The following is a 20,020-nucleotide window of genomic DNA, read 5'->3' on the forward strand; positions in this document are numbered from 1 at the left end:
GATCTCAATATGTCAGCTGCAATGGAATTAAGTCTGAATAGCAACAAATCACCCATGGAGTCCCCCAAAGCTCTGTCTTAGGACCGACCTTATTTAATATACATATAAACGATATATCCAGTGCTTGTAAAAACAGCAAAGTCATTCTTTATGCCGATGACACTGAATTTCATGCAAGTTCCAATGATGTTGGTGCTGCTGAACAGTGTGTTAACGATGATCTTAATCAAGTAAGCGTTTGGTTGCGCCGCAACGGTCTCATCAGCAACCATAAAAAGTCCGAGGCTATGCTAGTTGGATCAAGATATTCGGTAGCTAACACTCGTGACTTACAAGTGAAACTAGACGGAAAGCTGTTGAAACAAAGTGAACATTGCAAATGTTTAGGTGTATATATGGACAGTTGCCTAACCTGGAATAAGCACATTACGTATATTGCATCGAGAGTATATCCTAAACTCAAAATGTTAAACAGGATCGCACCCTTTCTTAGCCAAAGAGTTCTACTGAACATTTGTAAACAAACTATATTACCCATCCTAGATTACGGGTGTATCATATGGGGTGTTTGTGGAAAAAGTAATTCATGACGATTAGAGAGATTACAGAATCAGGCCATGCGTATTATTCTTGCTGCGAATCGCAGAACGTGCTCAAAGGATATGCGTAACAGGCTATATCTGCTATCCTTAGATAGTAAGACGGCGGTTTTTGAAGCTACAATTAGCGTTTAAGATCGTACACAATGTTCACTGTCCACACCAGTTAGAGGGATATCTTGTTAAGAGGTCTGATCTGCATGGAAGAATACTTAAAGACTCAACACTTTTAAACGTCACACCATCTAAGACGAAAATGGGTCAGTCTACTTTCAAGCGTGACGCTGCACGAGAATGGAACCGATTACCAAGAGAGATCAGAGAATTAAACACTCTTTCTAAGTTTAAAACACATATTTTTAAGCATTTTATGGATCAAGACCGTATCAATCATGTATGTACCGTAAATTAGGTTCAAATTTTTGCTTGTCTGTTTGTTGTTGCTGCTCTTCTTTTTAAATGCTTGTTTTTATATAATCTCCACAATGGTTGTAATTCTTAATGTCAACGTTTACTATATATATCTTCTTGGTTTTTTTTGTTTTAAAGTACAATTTTATGAATAGCAGTATTGTATATGTAAATGCTGATCTCCAGTTAATACCAGTGATCCAGTGATCACTGACTGGCCTTTCAGGTTAAATAAAGTCTTTTATTTTATTTATTCATTTATTTATGTTTTCGTACAAAATATTCGAACGTACAAAGCAAAGCAAAGCACTTTTCAAGCCTAAACTTTTGGCCCAGAAATCTAGTATTGCCATTTTCCGCCGAACCAAAAACCACATACCGATGACGAGTTCAAAATTGACTACTAACGGCCGGGGTTTGAGGAAATTTGGATTGTACATTTTCCCGCTAATTTCCGATTTTGCTTGATTCTTGCTGACACTCACTCTTAAGGCATCTTATGCCCGGGTCTAATGCCATACTTCACATGAGCCGAACCCAATTTAACCTATTAGGTTCATGTGAAGTTCGGCGTTTGACCCAATTAAGTTCGACTGGTTCTATTTGGAACCGCTGAGGCGTTCTTCACGCCTGGCCAGCCGTGAATAACGCCTGAAGACCTACTTTGGGTTAAACGCCGATCTTCACATGAGTCGAACCAAACGCATAATCAAAGGTCTAGGTCTAAAGGCGTCATTTTAAACTTTACCTTGAAAAACCACTGACCAATTGCAACAAGACCGCTTTTGTTATTTGTTTGGTGTAGCAGTTTTGTTCGACTGAATTAAGTTCAACGTTTGACTCAAACAGGCGTTCTTACAATTATTTCAGTCGACCCAAACTTTCATTAGGCTCGGCTCATGTGAAGTACGGCGTTTGACCCGGGCCTAACAGTATCCACCAGACAGTCTTTTTTAACATTTTTTTCCCAAATGTCGTATTCCCAATCTGTCAGAAGAATGTTGAAATTTGAGAAGCAAAATTTTATAATACCTGCCTTCTCCTAAAAAAGCGGTCCAAATAAAGCTAAGAAAAAGAGAAGGCAGAATACATCCAGGACCTTCTTGTCATGGAGATTAACACGGGAAAGCCTAAGTTCTAAGTTCTAGCTTGTTGGCGCGATGCCTATTATTAAGTTTGCGTCGCTTGATTATTGGCGCTACATGTTTATCAGCCGCGACTTAATTGTCACCTGATTTCTTCCAAAATAGTTATTTTCCTAAACGGCTTAGGCAAACTTCCTCGTTATTGTTCAAATGGCTTGAAAATTTATAAGTAATAAGAAGGCAGGAGAAAATTCAAATTTAGTAACGAAAATCGAGAATTCTCCCCTAGCACAGATGAATCCTCCCGTTGAAACGGAGGAATGGAAAGAGCTTCCGATGAAATCTCGTGAGAAGAATTTATCACATACTGACATAAGATTGAGGTTTACTGTACATAACTTAACAATATATTAGTGAACAAAATACCTCAAAATTAAGAGTGATTGTTCATGTCGGTTGTAGTACAATGTTTGAGTTTCGTAATCGTTATAAAGGCGACTTTTAACGTACGTTTAAATTTTGGAAAATTGAACTAAAATTTGCAATAAACATTTCCTGAAGTAACACAGGCGAGTATCTGAGAAGCCAAATAAATGATGAAATCCGTGAAGAGTTCAGTTTTCATGATTAAAATACTGAAATTTTTGCCCGAATTATAACAGGAAATAACATATTTTGTTCATTATCTCAGCCATTCAAAACAGTTTAATCTTTATAATCTGCCTTAAACCTTTTCCCTTTCTTTAGAGCAGGTGACTGGAGACAAATGCCATCAACATCACTTATTTTGTTAATCGATGTTTAATTCCGGTGATACAAAAGGAGGGAAGTATGGAAAAGCACATGCCAAGTCCAGAATTAAAAAAAAAAAATGAAATGGTCAAATTTCAGTACCAAAGATAATAATAAACTAAAAAGCATTCTGTATTTGTGGGTCACTACTTGGCGAAAGGTCTCTAAGTTTAAATTAATATCATTATTGTTGTTGTTGTTATCAAAATCATATGAATGAGAGTGTGATTAAGGATTTACAGTACGAGTGATATTTCGAAAATTCTCAGCCTTTAGGAGAGCGCAATTTAAGAGAATTTTTTGAATATAAATTGAAAATGAAAATCGTAACCATTCAATAAATACAGCCAAGAAAAATTACAACAAAAATTGTTTGGAAAGGAAAAAATATACGGCTAAAAGCGTGTATAATTCCGGTCTGATATGCCTACATCTGGACTGTGAAGAACGCATCTTTAGAAAATGCTGGTTGAATTTTATCCTGCTTATCAAAATTCGATAAAGATGAAAGGGTTTCCTCGTGTTGGTTTTGAAATAGAAGTACTTAAAGCTAAAGTCGTGTTGTTTAGTAGCTACTGTTGTCATGGTAACCTATTGTGTCATGAAAATGATAACAGCGTTTTCAGCAATGATTAGACAGTGTTTTGATACCATGATTGTAGCATCAACTGATGAAGAGTGGTTATAATGACTCATCAAATTATTAGTCTTGGAAAGTGCTGGAAACTGTTTTGAGCTACCTTAAATCCACGCTAAAGTTATAACTCACGTGTTGCGCGAGAACGAAGCAATAAATCACGAGAAATACGAAAAGGGGAAACGTTGACACAAAAACGAAATATGTTTCTCCGTCAAACATGTGCCAAGTCTTCCGTTTTTTCTTTTGTTTTATTATTACTGTTGTTTAAAAAAAAAAACCTGTGTTTGTTTGTAACCTTCAAACATTTCCATCTGCTTTAAGGATCAAATAAACAAAATTTAAGTACTTATTTTAAATAAGTGACTAATTCCTTTGGAATATTATAATTCTTAATCATTTTTTAAGTGACAACTGACAACGAGTTACCAAAGACTATTTTAGCTCATAAATGCCGTAAATTTTATAAAAGGCTTCTTATCACTTCTTTTCGTCAAATTTAACGGTAAAGCCCACAGGAAGCACAACAATGGCCCTTGATTTTCCGATTTTTTGCTGTTGTGTTACACCTATTTCGTTAAATGTACACAGCAAGCTTTGACACTAGCTCTGAATCAGTTCAGCCCAAGTTTTTTGAGGCATAAACTTTTTATGAAGCTGTAGTTTGTTATTTGCGTTCTTAGACCAGGCCGATTCTTGTTCAAAACATTCGATAAGGTTATGATTACATTGAAATGATTACAAATGATTTCCTTTTAATGACGACTTTTAATTATGCGGCCAGGACAAAAACGAGGAAGTGAACACGAGTCGTTGAAAGGAACTCATAAAGTCTGTGCATGAAATCCCGCGGTTTCATAATCAATCGCTACTGATAAACGTATAGTTGCAAGTACTTCAACAGTTTGGTAAGAAATCGAGCGAGGAAACGAGGTCTTAAGCAACATGAGTGGTTCTAATAGCGCTTCTAAAAGTTTTGGTCCTAGTTTCACAGCGTCCCAGCCCAGTACCGTCTCTATTGCTTTACAAACCGCAGTTCTGAGCCCCACGTTCATAGCGAGCTTCCTCGGTAACATTTCTGTTTGCCTGGTTATTTGTGGCACACGTTCCCTCCGACAAAGACCAAGCAGCTCTATTTTGGCCAGCTTAGCAATGTCTGACTTCTCCTTGCTGTCGTTTAATTTCTTCTCTCCCGTTTGATTTGGCTGTACGATTTTGAAGCAGCAAACAAAGCCTGCGAACATTTTCTACTGCTGTTTGGAGTACTCTTGTACGTCAGCATTTGTCATATTTGTCTTCTCCGTTGCGATCGCTACATTGCTATCATATATCCTCTGAGGTAGACTGAAATTGTCACCAGAAGACGCGTGACGTTAGCCTTGTTGGTTGCCTGGGTTGCTCCTGTGATTTCCATGGTTGTCATTCCCCTGTTTTATGTTGACAGTAACAGCACTCAGTTTAAAACAAGCATCATAGGTTGCTCTGAGTTCACAAGCGAACATCTCTTGATACACAAAGTTCATATTGTTTTCAACAGCACCCTGTTCGTGGTGATTCCATTATAGTTGTGGTGACGATTTTCGTCCATGGCCATATCGCCAAAATCTCATGGTCTCAGAGCAGCCGAGTTGAGCCTGGCGAAAACCTGAACCCGAAACTGCTGACTTAACAAGAAGGAAGCGAAAAGAGATGAAATGGATGAAGACAACAGGTAACTAGAGCCTTATTAACCCTAATAATACACGTCAAATTAATTTTGCTAGTAATTTAAGTTCATTTTATCAACTTTACTTTAGTCCAGATAGTCATTCATTACTTTTCATCTGAATCACGTGTAATGTATTTATGGTGATAACACATCACGTTCTTCTAGAATTAACCAAGAGCCCCATGCGTCATCTCCCGTCACATACACGTCGGTGGAGACCCCGTCAGTACACTAATCACGTGATACAAACACAATGCACGATTTTAATAACCGAAAAAAGCTGTTGTTCTGTGAGCTACAAATTTGGGTTCGATGATGAGAACAAGGAAGCATATTTTTTTTCAGATAGTCATGAAATATGGCTTGTTTTAACTTTGTCAGTGAATAGCCTGGAAAAATCCTGAAAGAACCTCTGATTCAAAAGGAACAAACCCTCAAGTGTCGCCCATATACATGCAGCGCCATGTTCAGTGCTTTTTTTTTTTTGCGGTTTTGAATGATTATCATGGTATTCCTTGATAATCATTTGAAATTCATTAAGAGTTTGGGCGGAAAAATAACATCTATCAGAATGATCAATCACCAGACAGGTGTGACTTTAAAAAATAGCTACTCAGAATGAGACAAAATGATATAGACCTCAAATAATTTTGGTCGAGAGTAAGGATTTGTTTTCTTTCAGACTTCCTCGATCCTGGCCTAAGTTACATTTTTTAACCTGGTTTTGGTTTTTCTGTTGCTTTTTTCAGTTATCGCGATCGGTGCGTTCACCTTGTCCTATCTCCCAGGATTCATCTGTATATTGCTCACGATAAAACTTGGGCCCAGTCGAGTCCCCGACGCACTCCGCCATTCCGCCATCGTGTTGACGGCAATAAACAGCGCCCTCAACGCAGTTATTTACATGTTCAGATCCAACGAGTTCAGAATCGCCTTCAAGAAATTATTCAGAGGTAGTTCGATTTCTCCGCTGCCGAGTGAAAGCAAAAAGAAAGCCCTTGCTGCTTGGTCACCTCTGGAAGTTTCCACGTGCAACCAACATGGTCGTCAGCCTTCATTTCCAACTGTTCCAACTGGAGATGTGAGAGCCTTAAGTTGTCGTTTACCGGCAAGCTCCAGCGGTGATTAGCTCTGTCTGCCTGGGTGGTGTTAGAACCAGAGGAAATATTGACCGTGTTCTCCAACATTCAGTTTCCACTCGAAACTCGAGCTCTACATGCATTAAAATTTTTATTGTCTGGACAATAATTTTATACGTAGCACCCCCTATTGGAATACCGTAGCCACCGTAGCTAGTTAAGTTTAATTAGGAAAAAGCCATAAGAAAATACGCGCGCTGATTGGTTAAAAAATCGTGTTTCTATAACTCGATGGAAACACAGAATTAGCACGAGCTGTTGAAGTAATGATGGCGCGAGCAAAGAGAATTCACATTTTGATGATCAACGTAAACACGCTGTTTTTCTTTTTTGTCGTCAAGGTGTTTTCTAAAAGAAATAGAAAACATGTTCTCCATGTTTCTATCGACTTATAGAAACACTCGTGAGAGTTTGGGAGAATTGGAAAAAACTGTGGAAACAATCGCCTGCAGTTCGTGTTCCCACAGCATTTCTCGTTCTCCCAAATTTCCACTCGTGTTTCTATAACTCGATAGAAACACGGTAAATGTTTGCTATTCCTTAAATATTAACTGTGGGGCAGAATAAAGGGAATGAATGAGTTGCCAGTAATCGGATACCCGTGTTATGCGCAAAGGACTCGGGGATCGTCAGGGGGCAAGTCGCTAGATGAAAATGTATAGCGAAAAGTTGTTTCTACATCCAAAAAACGATTTTGGGGAGAGACCAATGCTTTTTCGCCGTTGTTTTATCGCAAATGGATTTGGGCAATGTTGATACATGGAAAATGTAAGTTTTGTTTGAATAACCGTGAAATAAGTGATAAAATCTACCGATCAGTTTTTATGATGAGATCAGTTTTCATGATTTTGCGCCTAAATTATAACAGGAAATAGCATATTTTGTTCACTCTCTCAGCCATTCAAGACAGTTTAATCTTTATAATCTGTCTTGAGCCTTTTTTCTTTTTTTTTTCAAAACAGGAGACTAGAGACAAATGCTGTTAATATCACTTATTTTGTTAATCGATGTTTAATTCCAGCGTCACAAAGAGAGGGAAGTATGGAAAAGCGCATGCCAAGTTCAGAATTAACAAAAATATTCAATGAAATTTCAGTTTTAATGGCCAAAATTCAGTACCAAAAAGAACCAGAAATTTATAGGCTCGATAGCATTGTTTTTCCAAGTTTAAATTGATATTTATCACAAGATTATGATCTGAGAGAGCACATACCCCGTGCATGGCCTCGTCCCATGATAATGTTTCTCAATGTTAATTTAGCGCTTGGTCATACTGCGAGGCTGGTTTAGGAAAGACATGTGATTGGCCAATCTAAATGACGTAAAAAAATACCGTAGGTCCTCGAATTTGTGCCCGGGGCGCTAATTTCAAATCTAGGAGAAGACGGGGGCACTGATTCGCTGTTTTAAAGCGAGGGTGGGGGAGGGGGGGGGGGTGGGGGAGGACGCTTATTTAATTTTTCCCAAATCGTGGTCAGATATGATCGGGGTTTTTTTTGTAATAAATGTGTGTGTCAGTCTCTTAGAAGGATCCTGTCTCTTTTGGAGAACTACGTGATATAACACCTTTGACCAGTCTAGTCATGCTACACAAGGTTGGCTGGGCTTCAGTCAGTGAATCAGTAGATCGTCAGTATCATCCGTTGCAATGGTCAATTCGTAGTGCTTGAATGAGTCGATAATGATTTGCTCGTGATTGTTCGTGATTGGACACGACCAAAACTATACATCTTTTGTTGTTTCAGTAACTCTTGCATAAAACAAGGGGAGGAGAGGGCGCGCCTATTCGAGAGGAGGCGCTTATTTTAAATTTTGGCCGATAGAGGGGTCGCTTATTCCAAGGGGCGCTTATTTGAAGGGAGACACAAATTCGAGGATTCATGGTGCCCAAAAAACGTTCGCCTGGATTTTCGGAGCGCAATTTGTAAGGAAAGAGGAGCATAACATGTCCGGCGCTTTTAAAGAACTTTCCAAAGAGATATTTTTCGCTTTAATCCGTTAAGTACTCTTCGTGAAACTACTTTCGAGCGGGTTAGAATACAATTCCTGTCAGCTGCCAGTGCGCCTCATGTGAACCAGTCATGCAGAGAAATGACAAGACTTATTTTCGAAGTCAACATAGGATAAGCACATAAAAGATAATTTTCCTGCCGAGTGCTTTGAAAATGCTTTCCAAAGAGACCTCTATCGCGATCCAAACGGTGCGGTAGTTCCGGGGAAGCAGCTTTTTTTTCGCCGTGGACTTGCAAACCTTGGTAAATATTACACAGCACTTTCGAAGTTAAATATGCAAACATTTGCCCTCAGTGTAGTGCTCTACCAACTGAGCTGTCAAGCCAAGTGGGAGCTGGTCACGTTGTGAATTCGTAATATACCCGTAGATGGTGACGAATACAAGTGAAGCCATGATTGATTATCGTGGCCAACTCCCAGATGAGCACTGTACTAATATCGATCTAGAGGTCATGGGTTCGAATCCCGTTCAAACCTGAATTTTTTCCAGGTTTCTAATTTCACAACTACTTAAGTTGTTTGTATAACTGCGATGATCAATCTTGTCTTCATATCATTCTCCGCAGTTCAAATACGTGATCCTTCTATCATATTCATTTGAATACAAGTCTTGGCGCTGTGCCAGTAATCATTCGTGCAGGGGAATGATAAGACTACTATTTTAACTTCGGAGAAACACGTGTAAGATATTTTTCCTTCCCAGCGCTTTGAAAATGATTTCCAATGCAAACAGTATGGTATTAAAAAAAAGATTTTATTTCTCTGTTAACCGGTTAGATTTCTACTTTCGGATTTAAATGGACGCGACCCGAATGACTGTTGGGCATTGGCTGCGCAATGGGACCGAGTCTAATATACCTTTCACAGCGTAACGCGAAGATTAAAATAGATTGGAATAGATTATCATAGACACGGGAATTTGTTCTCTCAGGATCATAATCTCTGGTATTAATACTGCTGTTGTTACTATTATCATATAAATTGTGGGGTTTTCAGCCGATTGCTTTGTTTTCGAGATGAGGCGTTTTGGAATTTGAGATTTGGAATTTTATCCTCGTATCTTCAGAATTTAAGCCTGTGGAGGTGGTACTTCTTCCACATAAATCCGGGACACTGAGTTCCAACCCGTGTACGCGTCAGCAGATCCGTGATTAGCACAGTTACCAACCCAGAATCCCACGCGGACAGTGCCCTTGGCGATGTTCTCACACACTCCTTCGATGTGGCGAGGGCGGTGTAAATCTTTCTTGGCACCATTTCCGTGTACCATATAGACCACGCCATCAATCGCCTCTGGACCTGAGCACTCAGCTCCATTGAAGGTAAAATACCATCGTCTGCAGCAGTCATGGCAGTTATAGATGCGAAGATTGCCACTCCAGAAGACGCGCAGGCTTGTCTGGTCTGACGCTTTGTTGAAAAGACATTCCTGCAAATATTAATTGAACGGGAAATTTTGAACAGGAAGGGTGACCATGGGACGTTAAAATATAAGTTCAAATTTCTGAAAGAAAACGTTTCTTCAGCTCGGCCTGGATTCATAGCAGTACTTTTATCGTCGTCTACCTTGTTAACGAGTATAACATGGCACGGTCATGTTTAGACACGAGATATTGTAATGGAAGCGTTGTAACTCGCTCTATGCTGCATATTTGTTAGTTGATTTCAGCTTAAAGGCAGTTGTAATGCATCATGGTATCTGTGCTATGGAATTATTCGAAAGTCCACGGTAACTTTATAAGAGTCCAAACTATGGCATAAGACCAAATTAACTTTTTAAGGCCCTTTCTTACATACCTACGAATAAATACAATCTGTGACAAACGAGGGTCACAAGAAAATAGCTTCCGAATTAATTTTAATGCTTTTGCTAGGCTGTGAAAGCGCCTACAGAAGAGTATATTACTCTGTATTTCACGACCAAGATGAAGGGCCGCCTGCACCTCTTCCAAGCCGTTAAATTGAATCGAGACTTTTCAGTTCAGTCATCTGTCTCACTAAACATATCTCACTGAAAAGGTAAAAATACAGTTGGCGAAGATAAAAAGATTAAAACAAACTCAAAAAAAACAAACAAACCCTTCAAGAATAAGAAATTCAAGTTTAGGTGCTGGCGTGTTTCTTAGCAAGGAGTTCACTGGCAGCATACCAGTAACGCAATGTAGTCAAATGAGGTTGCCACAGTGCTATCCCTGTAGGAGACGTGTGCTAGTGTGATAGTTCGTTGGACCCCACTTGAAGCTGTCTAGGCTAGAAACCTCTTTTAAAAACTGGTGCTCTTGTGCTGTTAAGAAACGTGACAAACTGCAGGTTGGGGGAAAAAGGGGTTAATTTGCGAGGGGCCAGAGAGCTGAAGAAGTGCATTGTATGATGGGTAAAAATGTCACACGAGATAGCCGAAAGAATGGTAAGTGTAACATTTAACTTGATCAATCCAGTATCCTTCCCGTCGTTAATATTTTTCCAAACACACTGTTTCCAGTTACTTGTCAGCGTCCCTGGAAGTCCCTGGGGGCCTGGAGGGCCTTGACTTCCTGGTTTGCCATCATAGCCTTGGTCTCCACGTTGTCCCATGGGTCCTTGCGGGCCGGACGACCCCCCAGCACCTGCTGGTCCCGCGGGACCCGGGCTGCCAGGGATACCTGGGATTCCTGGTGCGCCACAACAGCAACTTTGACCGCAAGTCGGTTGAATTTCCTTGATGTAGAAAGCAAAATGAGCATTTGTTAGCTCATAAAAGTTGCTTTGGAGCACAGAACGGATACATCTATTCTTCCGTTCTTTCCGAATGGTCTCTGACCTCTTTGGTAGACTGGGAGACTGAATTTTTCATCCGAAAAAAAATATTAAGAGTTTCCTTTTATTACATTCATAATTGCAGCCATGACAAGAAATTGAGCATCGGATGGGTTAATTAGACGTCTGTGGTCAAACCTAGCAGAAAAATTTCACAGGAGCGTGTAGAGTGGAGAGGTTGGTAACAATAATAGATATGTCATAATGTTTACTTTGATTTTAAAAATCATTTCTATTTACACGGCTAAAAAAGTTAAAAGTAAAAAACCGAACGTTTTCGACACTAGGTGATTTTCAGATATCAGCACTTACTAAAGAAGAAGGGGAGTGTGACGCGGTCACTTAAGGGCGCGTTCCTCAGTACGGAGGGTTGATCATCCCAAGGGACACACATCAATTCGGTTTTGGTCATATTTAGAGTGAGTTTGCTTGCTATCAGCAAATTGTGAGCATTTTCTAAATCTTGATTTAGATGCAATTGAACATTGTCTGCACTATCCCCTGCATATGTAAGATTGTTGTCATCAGCGTACATCCTCGGTTCACAATTTGACAGACAGTTTGGAAGATCGTTGATATATAATAGAAATAGTAGTGCCCCAAAAATCCTCCCCTGGGGGACGTAACAACTTAATGAACAACTTTTAGAGAGCGACGCGTTGATGAGGCACATTTCAGTACGATTCTCTAAATATGACTGAAACCATTTGTGCGCGTTTCCATATATGCCGTGGTCTCTTAATTTTGACAAGAGGATCTCGTGGTCAGCTGTGGCGAAGACCTTTTTTTAGGTCTAAGAAAACAACGCATTGATTTTGCCGCAGTCAATGTTGTACGCCCAAGTGTCCGTGGCCTCAAGGAGAGCCGAGACAGTTGAGTGTATAGCACGAAAATCCGATCGATATTTATAGATGATGTCATGCTCTTCTATGTAGGCGTATAATAATTATTGACCATAGACGATTCCTTCAAAGACCTTGGCCACAACTGAGATCACTTATGTTATGTTATCCTATTTTATCTTATCTTACCTTTTTAATCAGCCTGATTTTAAGTATTAGGGATTGATTTATACTGACTAGCTTTTTAATGTAATCAACTCACTTTGTCTTGACTTGAACTTGCACTTGATTTGCTGTCTGCTGTGGCGCAGAAAGCGATCAGCGGTAAAACGAGTAAACTTAACATGGTGTGGGAAATGTTCATTTGACTTTGATATGATGGCATTTGATCTGCGAGTAAGAATAAATAGAGAATACAGTGAAACCCGTATTAAGCGGACACCATCTATTAAAATTTCTTCCCACATTAACTTTAAAATAAACCTGCGTTCAGCGGATGGGGACACCCATATCAAGCCATTTTGTCGCACAAAACCAGCAAAGCGGACACTTCAAGGGCTTTTTACCTCTAAAAGCTCAGCACAGACTCCTTTAACATTGTTCAGCGATGTCATTTTAAAGCTAAGTAAATTATTTTAGATTGATACGTTTACTCGCGGTATGAACATTGTGTTAGCCCGTGTTACACTGTGTTACAAAAGATTTAATAATTGCGTTCGACGAAGTGGAACGCAAACCTAATTGTGACCTGTGGCTTTTCAGAGTTGGTTGCCCTGTGCATGGTTATAGGCCGAAAACTCCACATTCCTGTAAGGACACCAAAATGGCCACCCCGCTTGATTTTTGCAGGGGCATGTCACGGCCAATAAACTGGTAGCGTTTAAAGCTAAGACATGTGATAAGACATGTGGCGAACATGTGAGTATGTGAGCAGGCTATGTGAGCTCGTCTTTCTTATGGATCTTTCTTTGACTTCTTTCCATTCAGTCGCCGTACGCTTCGCTATTATGTGGTCTCAGCGTTAGCTTTTGGCGAATTTAAACGCTTCGACGGTAGCATTTAACGAAATCTGAGGGAATTGTCCTTGTTTATTAACGCGACTTGGCTTTGGGATGATAATCGTGGGAACAGCTACATTTTGATTGCATTTGTTGATTGGTTCAGTCGCGACAGATAGCTCAGTCTTTATCCGGTCGCAATTTTATTGTTTGGAATCGGTGGAAAAGTACTCTGAAGGCAAGATCCATAAGACTACTTTATTCATTAGGGGAAATACTCGAATTAGTCGCACGAAGTTTGTTTACGATAATCGACCACGCGAAACGATCACGCGATTGCAAATGCTAGCTTAGAATAATGTACGTAATTTAAATATTCTATGAAACTTGAGAGTCTACAGAAACTGGCAGCGTCACGCAACGTATCAACAAATTGTGACCTCTTCACTAGCATGGACTTTGACACTATGCATATCTGACTGTAAAACCTCGGTTGCTGCTGAAAAATGCTGATTTTAGCAATAGACAAAGGTTGAAAGTCAGCTAGTGAAATCATTTATTTACGTTATATCTATATTAATGTGAGAGCGTCGAACGCGCTCTCATAATCTCTGATTACTAGTAGTTAACTAATACTCCACAAAATATTAGAACCTGTTTAGAGCGAACACCCTGTATTAAGGGCACATTAGCGAGTGTCCCAAGGGTGTCCCTTTTAATTGCAGTGTCACTGTAGTACCACAGTATGTGGTTGGGTGCAGAAATTTGCAAATTCTCCATGGGTAATTAACTTGATATCTCTTTATATAACACTAACATAAAAAGAAATAAGAAGATGTTGACTATTCCTGAAAATTGTTTGTTTGAAAATGATCCTCAGTCAAGCGAAAGTTTCCGACCATTTTCCGAAAAATTCCAAAGATTTCTCGAAGATTTAGGAGAGACATTTATAATTGTGTTGGACTATTACTGTTCAGTTTATTCATTAGTTTGAAAGGGACTGTCGGACAGACATTGGAAAATGTTTCGACTAACAATGTTTCATTACTTGGCAATCGTTATTTCATCGTATAATTGTCAGCGGTAAAAGTCTGCATCACAGTTTGTATGGCAAAATCAGTCGTGGCTTACAGTCTGGTGATGTGCGACTTATGACCTCGGTTCATTCATTCTGGTTTTGACTTACACTGTAGAAAAGGACGTTTGTAAGAATAGTTTCTTTTGTCATTTAGTCGAATCGTAAAGACTGGTTTTCATGTGATCTTTACGGTAGCTACAAAAAAAGTCGAGGCAGCCCACTTGACGTGAAAACTTCGTTTTCGTTCTAGAAGAAACATAGTTTGAAAAGGTTTTTGCGGGTGTGTAGTTTCCAGTATTCAAGCGTGCACCGTACAAAGTCATCCGATACATAATGTGGGTTAGCGGTTATCAAGAAATAATACCTTCAATTCATCATTTACTGAGCAAAGCAAAACAAAGTTACTGCATTTAAGTTCATCGGTTAAGTGCCTACCTTGCAGCTGTGGTTGTGGAAGAAAATGGTCACAATTTGAAGAACGTTTTAGCTTTATATATCCAGTTTCTGGAAAACACCAGAGTCATGTTTCTAAAATATTAAAGTTGTCTTTTGCTCTGTTCCGATTTGAAGGGGTACAGGTTAAGACATGTTTGAAAGTTGAGCACGTTCCCTCAAAAATTATCACAACAAAACAACAACAACAACAAATTTGTAAACTATTCTACAGTATTGAGGAAATATATCAAACACCGGAGACAAGGTTTTATCACATTCCTGAACACCGAAAAAAAGTTGAAAATAGGACGTGCAGCACAGTGGAGTATTTTTGACGAACTTCAGACTTCGGCACGACCTTCGGCACGTTCTGCTCCTTACCACGAAGATCCAATTAATACATTGTCCTTGAAGTTGGCTGAGGTTCATGATTGTTTCTTTGTGATCTATCGAAACAGCAATTCACGCTCTTAACACGTGGATATATTTGTACGTGCGCTATAAATTACCCAGCGTTAAACACCTGATGAGCTGCGTGTAGTGTTGTTTGTATAACGACTGCCACATGATTCATGCATGTGAAAAGGATTTTGTTAACACCTATAAATCCTCAGTTCAGCCTGACTGACATTTATTACGGTTAATTTATTTAGCGCAAAGCACAGCTATTGAATGTAATGCCTTCTAGTACAACGAATAATTACAAAAGAGACTGCAAAATTACAAACGAGATGACTCTGAGAAGACAATTTTAATAAATGTTAAAATCTTCGATTACATATGTGCACAGTTAATCAATCAGCTTTAATGTACTGGTAATTTTGTAATATATTGAGGACCTTTGTAATCCCTAAACAATGTGAGGGCTTTTGTATGTGCTCAAAACCAGTCCGTTTAGCAACAACCTTACACAATTTAGCGATCCAGCAAACGTACGTGGACAATTCACGTTTTCTGTTTGTTACTATTTGACACAATTCGATTGCTTCTGGAATAAAGTACATCCCCGAGGGTTTTCACCGACTGCCTTGACAATTAGTCTAGCGTCCGTTCTCCTGGTTAAGATTCTCGTCAGATAAATCTTGTCTAAAAGTTTCAATGTTTGAATCCACCACCACTTCCGTAATTGAAGTCTGGTGTGTTCCAGGCTCCAAATTTGTAAGGGTAATCGGGCGTTTTGCAGCGAGCGGAAGCTGGTCCTTTCGGCCTATCTCTCCTCCCAGTTCTCATTCCACTCACTGTCTTCCCCTTCGTCGCCATCATTCGCGCTACGAATCCAATCTTGGTCTACGTGCTTCTGCGACCGTTGCACTCACAACTGGGACACCGATAAACGACGCAGATCATGTCGCACTCCGCACGTGGCTGCATCCAGGCTGGTCTCGCCAATACGCGTGGTGGCGGTGTGGCTGGGCTCAACCGAAGCACCTCTGAAAAGGTTTCTGAAGGCGCGCTTGAATTCGTTCAACCTGAGCATGTAAATGATCGGGTTTAGAGCGCTGTTTACTCCCAACATCACAATAACGGCAGAGCGGATTGCATCAGGTACTCCACTGGGACCGTGTTTGACGGCGAGCAGGACATAGGCCATCGCTGGGACATAGCAAAGCACAAACGCTCCAATCACCCATTACTGTAAGAAAAAAAAAAGGGAAATTAAAAAGATATCTATATTAACTACTAGAAATCGCACGATGGTGAACGTTCACTGATCTTAGCGGGTCTAGGGGACGCCACACCCTTCATATCATCACACTAGCAACATAACGTACAGAAATATACAGGGTTTACTGCAATTACGAACCAGTGGGAGGAAGAGCCGATAGACTGGAGCGTAATGAAAAGTGACAGAGAAAAAATAATGTGGTTGGCCCTTATATCTACAATCATGAGCAAAAATATTAGGCAAATTTACACTTGTGGCGCTTTCTCACGTAAAACAAACAGTCGCGGGCGAATTCAGCTACACTTGCTCACCCCCTCACCGTACTCGTAAGTTTTCCTGTCCTGTCTTTTATATTGGATGGCGGACAGGGACATGGCAAGGCATTTAAAAAAGGATTTTTCCACTTTCAGTCCGTTGTAAAACACAGATAACAAATGGCAATACAACAGCGGTCTAGGCTCGAGGCTTGGCCGGGGACAGTGTGCTGTTTCTTGGTCAAGACACTGTTCTCTCACATCGCCTCTTCTCACCCCGGTACTTAAATCGGTTTCAGAAAATTTAATGCTAAGATGTAACCCTGGGATGTACCAGCATCCGACTGTTCGAGCACTGTTCGAGCACTGTTCGAGCGTTCGAGCCGAGTGGCCTGATGGGCCACTTAGCTTGAATGCCGACTTCGCCTTAACCTTACCCTTAGGTGTAATCAAGTGTCGTGAGCTCAAAATCATCTCCCACAGTGCAGGCGGGTACAATTGCGACACGAAAAATAAATAAATAAATAAATAAAGATCGAAAAAAACAAAGGTCGACAAACCTTGACAAGGGACAATACTGGCCCTAGTAATAATTTTTATCTACGCTTCCGTGGGAGAGTGTTAATATTATTTTTATTTTTAATTTGCTATGACACACACGATGTTTGTTTCATAAAATAGACATTTGTAGCTCACGCTTTTGACTATGCTATCGGTTTCTTTTAGTCCTAAACATAGAATTTCCTGGTTAAAATGTGCATTTAATGTATTTTCTGTCAGTCCTGTCAGTGAGCTAATCGGATAAAATCTCATTATGCTTTGGAAACTAAATTACTATAGTAAAGGGAAACAAAATTTAAACTATCAATCTCTTGCTACCTATTGTCTTCATCCATTTCATCTCTTTCCTCCTCCTTCTTCTCATGTCAGCTATCTCAGGATTCAGGTTTTCGCCAGGCTCAACTCGGTTGCTCTGAAACCAAGAGATCTTAGCGATGTGGCCGTAGACGAATATCAGCACCGCAAAAGGAATCGCATCGAACAGAGTGATGTTGAAGACAAGATGGACTTTGTGCAACAAGCCAGGTTCACTAGTGGACTCTGAGCAACCTAAGATGCTTGTTCTAAACTGAGTGTTGTCACTGTCAACATAAAACAGGGGCAATACCACCATGGAAACCACAGGAGCACCCCAGGCTACTAACAAGGCTAGTTTTACTCGTGTTCTGGTGACAATTTCAGTGTACCTCAGAGGGTAAAGGATAGCTATGTAGCGATCGCAACTGAGAAGACAAATGTGAGCAATATCGACGTGCAAGAGTGTTGCTTGTATGATTACGAAATGCTCGCACAATTTGGACACAGCCTCAAAGTCGTAGAGCCAGATCAAGCGAAAGAGAAGACACGACAGCCAGGAGAAGTCACACATTGCTAAGCTGGCCAGAATATAACTGTCTGGTTTTTGACGGAGGCTTCTCACGCGCCAAATGGCCAAGCAAACACAGATGTTACCAAACAAGTATGCTATGACAGTGGGGCCTAGAACTGCAGCTTGTAAGACTGTGGATACAATACTCGGAGACGGCGCAATGAAGCTCCCGCCAGAATGTCGAAACCCGTCAAAGGAATCGCCCATGCTGGTTTGTTGGCTCGATGCCTTACAAGTTTGCGTCGCTTGATTACTGGCGTTGCATGTTTATCAGCGGCGATGAAATTTTCACCTCACTTCTTTATAAATGGTTCTTTCCTTAGATGGCTTAGGTGAAGTTCCTCGTTATTGTTCGAGCGGCTTGCAAATTTTTAAGTAATAACAAGGCCGGAGAATAATATTCAAATCTAGAAACGAAAACCCAGAATTCTCCTTGCACGAATCCACCGTTGTCGAAAGAATCCTTCCCGGTCAATAGGAGGAATGAAAAGAGCTTCCGATGAAAAGCTTATGGGCAGAATTTATCACATGCTAACATGAGATTGAATTGTAGTGTAGGTTATTTAACAATATAAGTGGAGAAAATACCCGAAATTTAAGAGTGTTTGTTAAGGTGGTCGCAGTACAAATGTTTGTTTTCCCCAGTTATAAAGGCGAAAAATGCAAAAAATTAAAAAATTAAAAAAAATAAAAAACATTTCGTGAAGTAACACAGGGGAGTATATGAAAAGCCAAATAAATGATGAAATTCGTGAAGAGATCAGTTTTCATTTTGAGATCAGTTTTCATGATTTTGGGCCTAAATTATAACAGGAAATAGCATATTTTGTTTACTCTCTCAGCCATTCAAGGTAGTTTAATCTTTATAATCTCTCTTGAACCTAAATCTTCTTTAAAACAGGGGACTAAAGACAAATGCTATTAGCATCACTTATTTTGTTAATCGTTGTTTAATTCCAGCGTTACAAAGAGAAGCATGGAAAAGCACATGCCAAGTTCAGAATTTAAGAAAATAAATGAAATTTCAGTTGAAATGGGCAAATTTCAGTACCAAAAAGAACCCGAAATTTATAGGCGCGATATCATTCTATTTTAGTAGTGTCCAAGTTTAAATTAATATTTATCAGGAGCTTATGACCTGAGAGAACAAATTCCCCGTACACGGGCCTCTTCTTATGATAATGCTTTTCAATCTTATTTAGCGCATGGTGATAATGCGAGGCTGTTTTAGGAAAGGTACGTGATTGGCCAATCTAAATGACGCAATAAATACCGTAAGTCCTCGAATTAGCGCCCGGGGCGCTTATTTCAAATTTAGGAGAAGACGCTGGGCACTTATTCGAAGGAGGCGCTTATTTAATTTTTCCAAATCGTGGTCAGATATGATCGGGTTTTTTTGTAATAAATGTATGAGTCAGTGCCTTAGAAGTCTCTCAGAAGGATCCTGTCTCTATTGAAGAACTACGTAATATAACCCTTTTAGCCGGTCAAAGCCTGCTGCACAAGGTTGGCTGGGCTTTAGTAAATGAATCAGTAGATCTTCTCTACCATTCGTTGCGACCGTAAATTCGTCATGCTTGAATGAGTCGATAATCAATTTCTTGTGATTAGACACGACCAAAACTATACATCCTTTGTTGTTTCAGTACTCTTCCATAAAACAAGGGGAGGTGAGGAGAGGGGGCGCTTATTCCAACGGAGGCGCTTATTTTTAATTTTGGCTGATAGGAAAAGCGTTTCTTTGAAGGGAGCGCTTATTTGAGAGGAGGCCCTAATTCGAGGATTTACGGTACGCAAGAAACTTGCGCCTGTATTTTTGGAGCTCAATTTGTAAGGATAGAGGACGAAAAATTGTCCGGCGCTTTTAAAGAACTTTCCAAAGGGGTATTTTTCGCTTTAATCCGTTTAGTACTTTTCGTGAAACGACTTTCGAGCGGGTTAGAATACAATTCCTTTCAGCAGCCAGGGCGCCTCACGCAAACCAGTCATGCAGCGAAATGACAAGACTTATTTTCGAAGTCAACATAGGATAAGCACATAGAAGATAATTTTCCTACCCAGTGCTTTGAAAATGCTTTCCAAAGAGACCTCTACCGTGATCCAAACTGTGCGGTAGTTTCGGGGGAGTAGCTTTTTTC

The 20,020-nt window shown here is 40.0% G+C and overlaps 2 protein-coding genes and 1 pseudogene across 2 annotated transcripts; 1 reads left to right on the forward strand and 2 right to left on the reverse strand.

The window, feature by feature from the left end:
* The first annotated feature begins 4,432 nt into the window (after positions 1–4,432).
* On the forward strand, positions 4,433–6,361 carry LOC145466207 (growth hormone secretagogue receptor type 1-like; annotated as a pseudogene).
* Positions 6,362–9,387: 3,026 nt separating this feature from the next.
* Positions 9,388–14,980, reverse strand: LOC145466553 (collagen triple helix repeat-containing protein 1-like). The gene is made up of 4 exons (XM_081450269.1): positions 14,534–14,980; positions 12,285–12,412; positions 10,803–11,081; positions 9,388–9,813 (listed from the first exon to the last, which is right to left on the reverse strand). The coding sequence occupies exons 2-4, from the start codon at positions 12,405–12,407 to the stop codon at positions 9,454–9,456; spliced, it is 762 nt and encodes a 253-aa protein (XP_081306395.1). The 5' UTR covers positions 12,408–12,412; positions 14,534–14,980; the 3' UTR covers positions 9,388–9,453.
* Positions 14,981–17,138: 2,158 nt separating this feature from the next.
* On the reverse strand, positions 17,139–18,356 carry LOC145466496 (D(5)-like dopamine receptor). Its single transcript, XM_081450227.1, has one exon. The coding sequence runs from the start codon at positions 18,087–18,089 to the stop codon at positions 17,310–17,312; it is 780 nt and encodes a 259-aa protein (XP_081306353.1). The 5' UTR covers positions 18,090–18,356; the 3' UTR covers positions 17,139–17,309.
* Between the last annotated feature and the right edge of the window lie 1,664 nt (positions 18,357–20,020).

The sequence above is a fragment of the Orbicella franksi genome, chromosome 13, assembly GCF_964199315.1.
Source record: "Orbicella franksi chromosome 13, jaOrbFran1.1, whole genome shotgun sequence".
In the NCBI taxonomy this organism is placed as follows: domain Eukaryota; kingdom Metazoa; phylum Cnidaria; class Anthozoa; order Scleractinia; family Merulinidae; genus Orbicella; species Orbicella franksi.

Bases quoted from the DNA above. Each gene is read 5' to 3' on its own strand.
- LOC145466496 (XM_081450227.1), bottom strand. From the start codon at position 18,089: ATGGGCGATTCCTTTGACGGGTTTCGACATTCTGGCGGGAGCTTCATT.
- LOC145466553 (XM_081450269.1), bottom strand. From the start codon at position 12,407: ATGCCATCATATCAAAGTCAAATGAACATTTCCCACACCATGTTAAGT. The intron at 11,082-12,284 runs GTGAGTTGATTA...TTCTACATCAAG, and splicing joins CAAGTTCAAGTCAAGACAAA to GAAATTCAACCGACTTGCGG. The intron at 9,814-10,802 runs GTTACACTTACC...TAATATTTGCAG, and splicing joins CTGGATTGATCAAGTTAAAT to GAATGTCTTTTCAACAAAGC.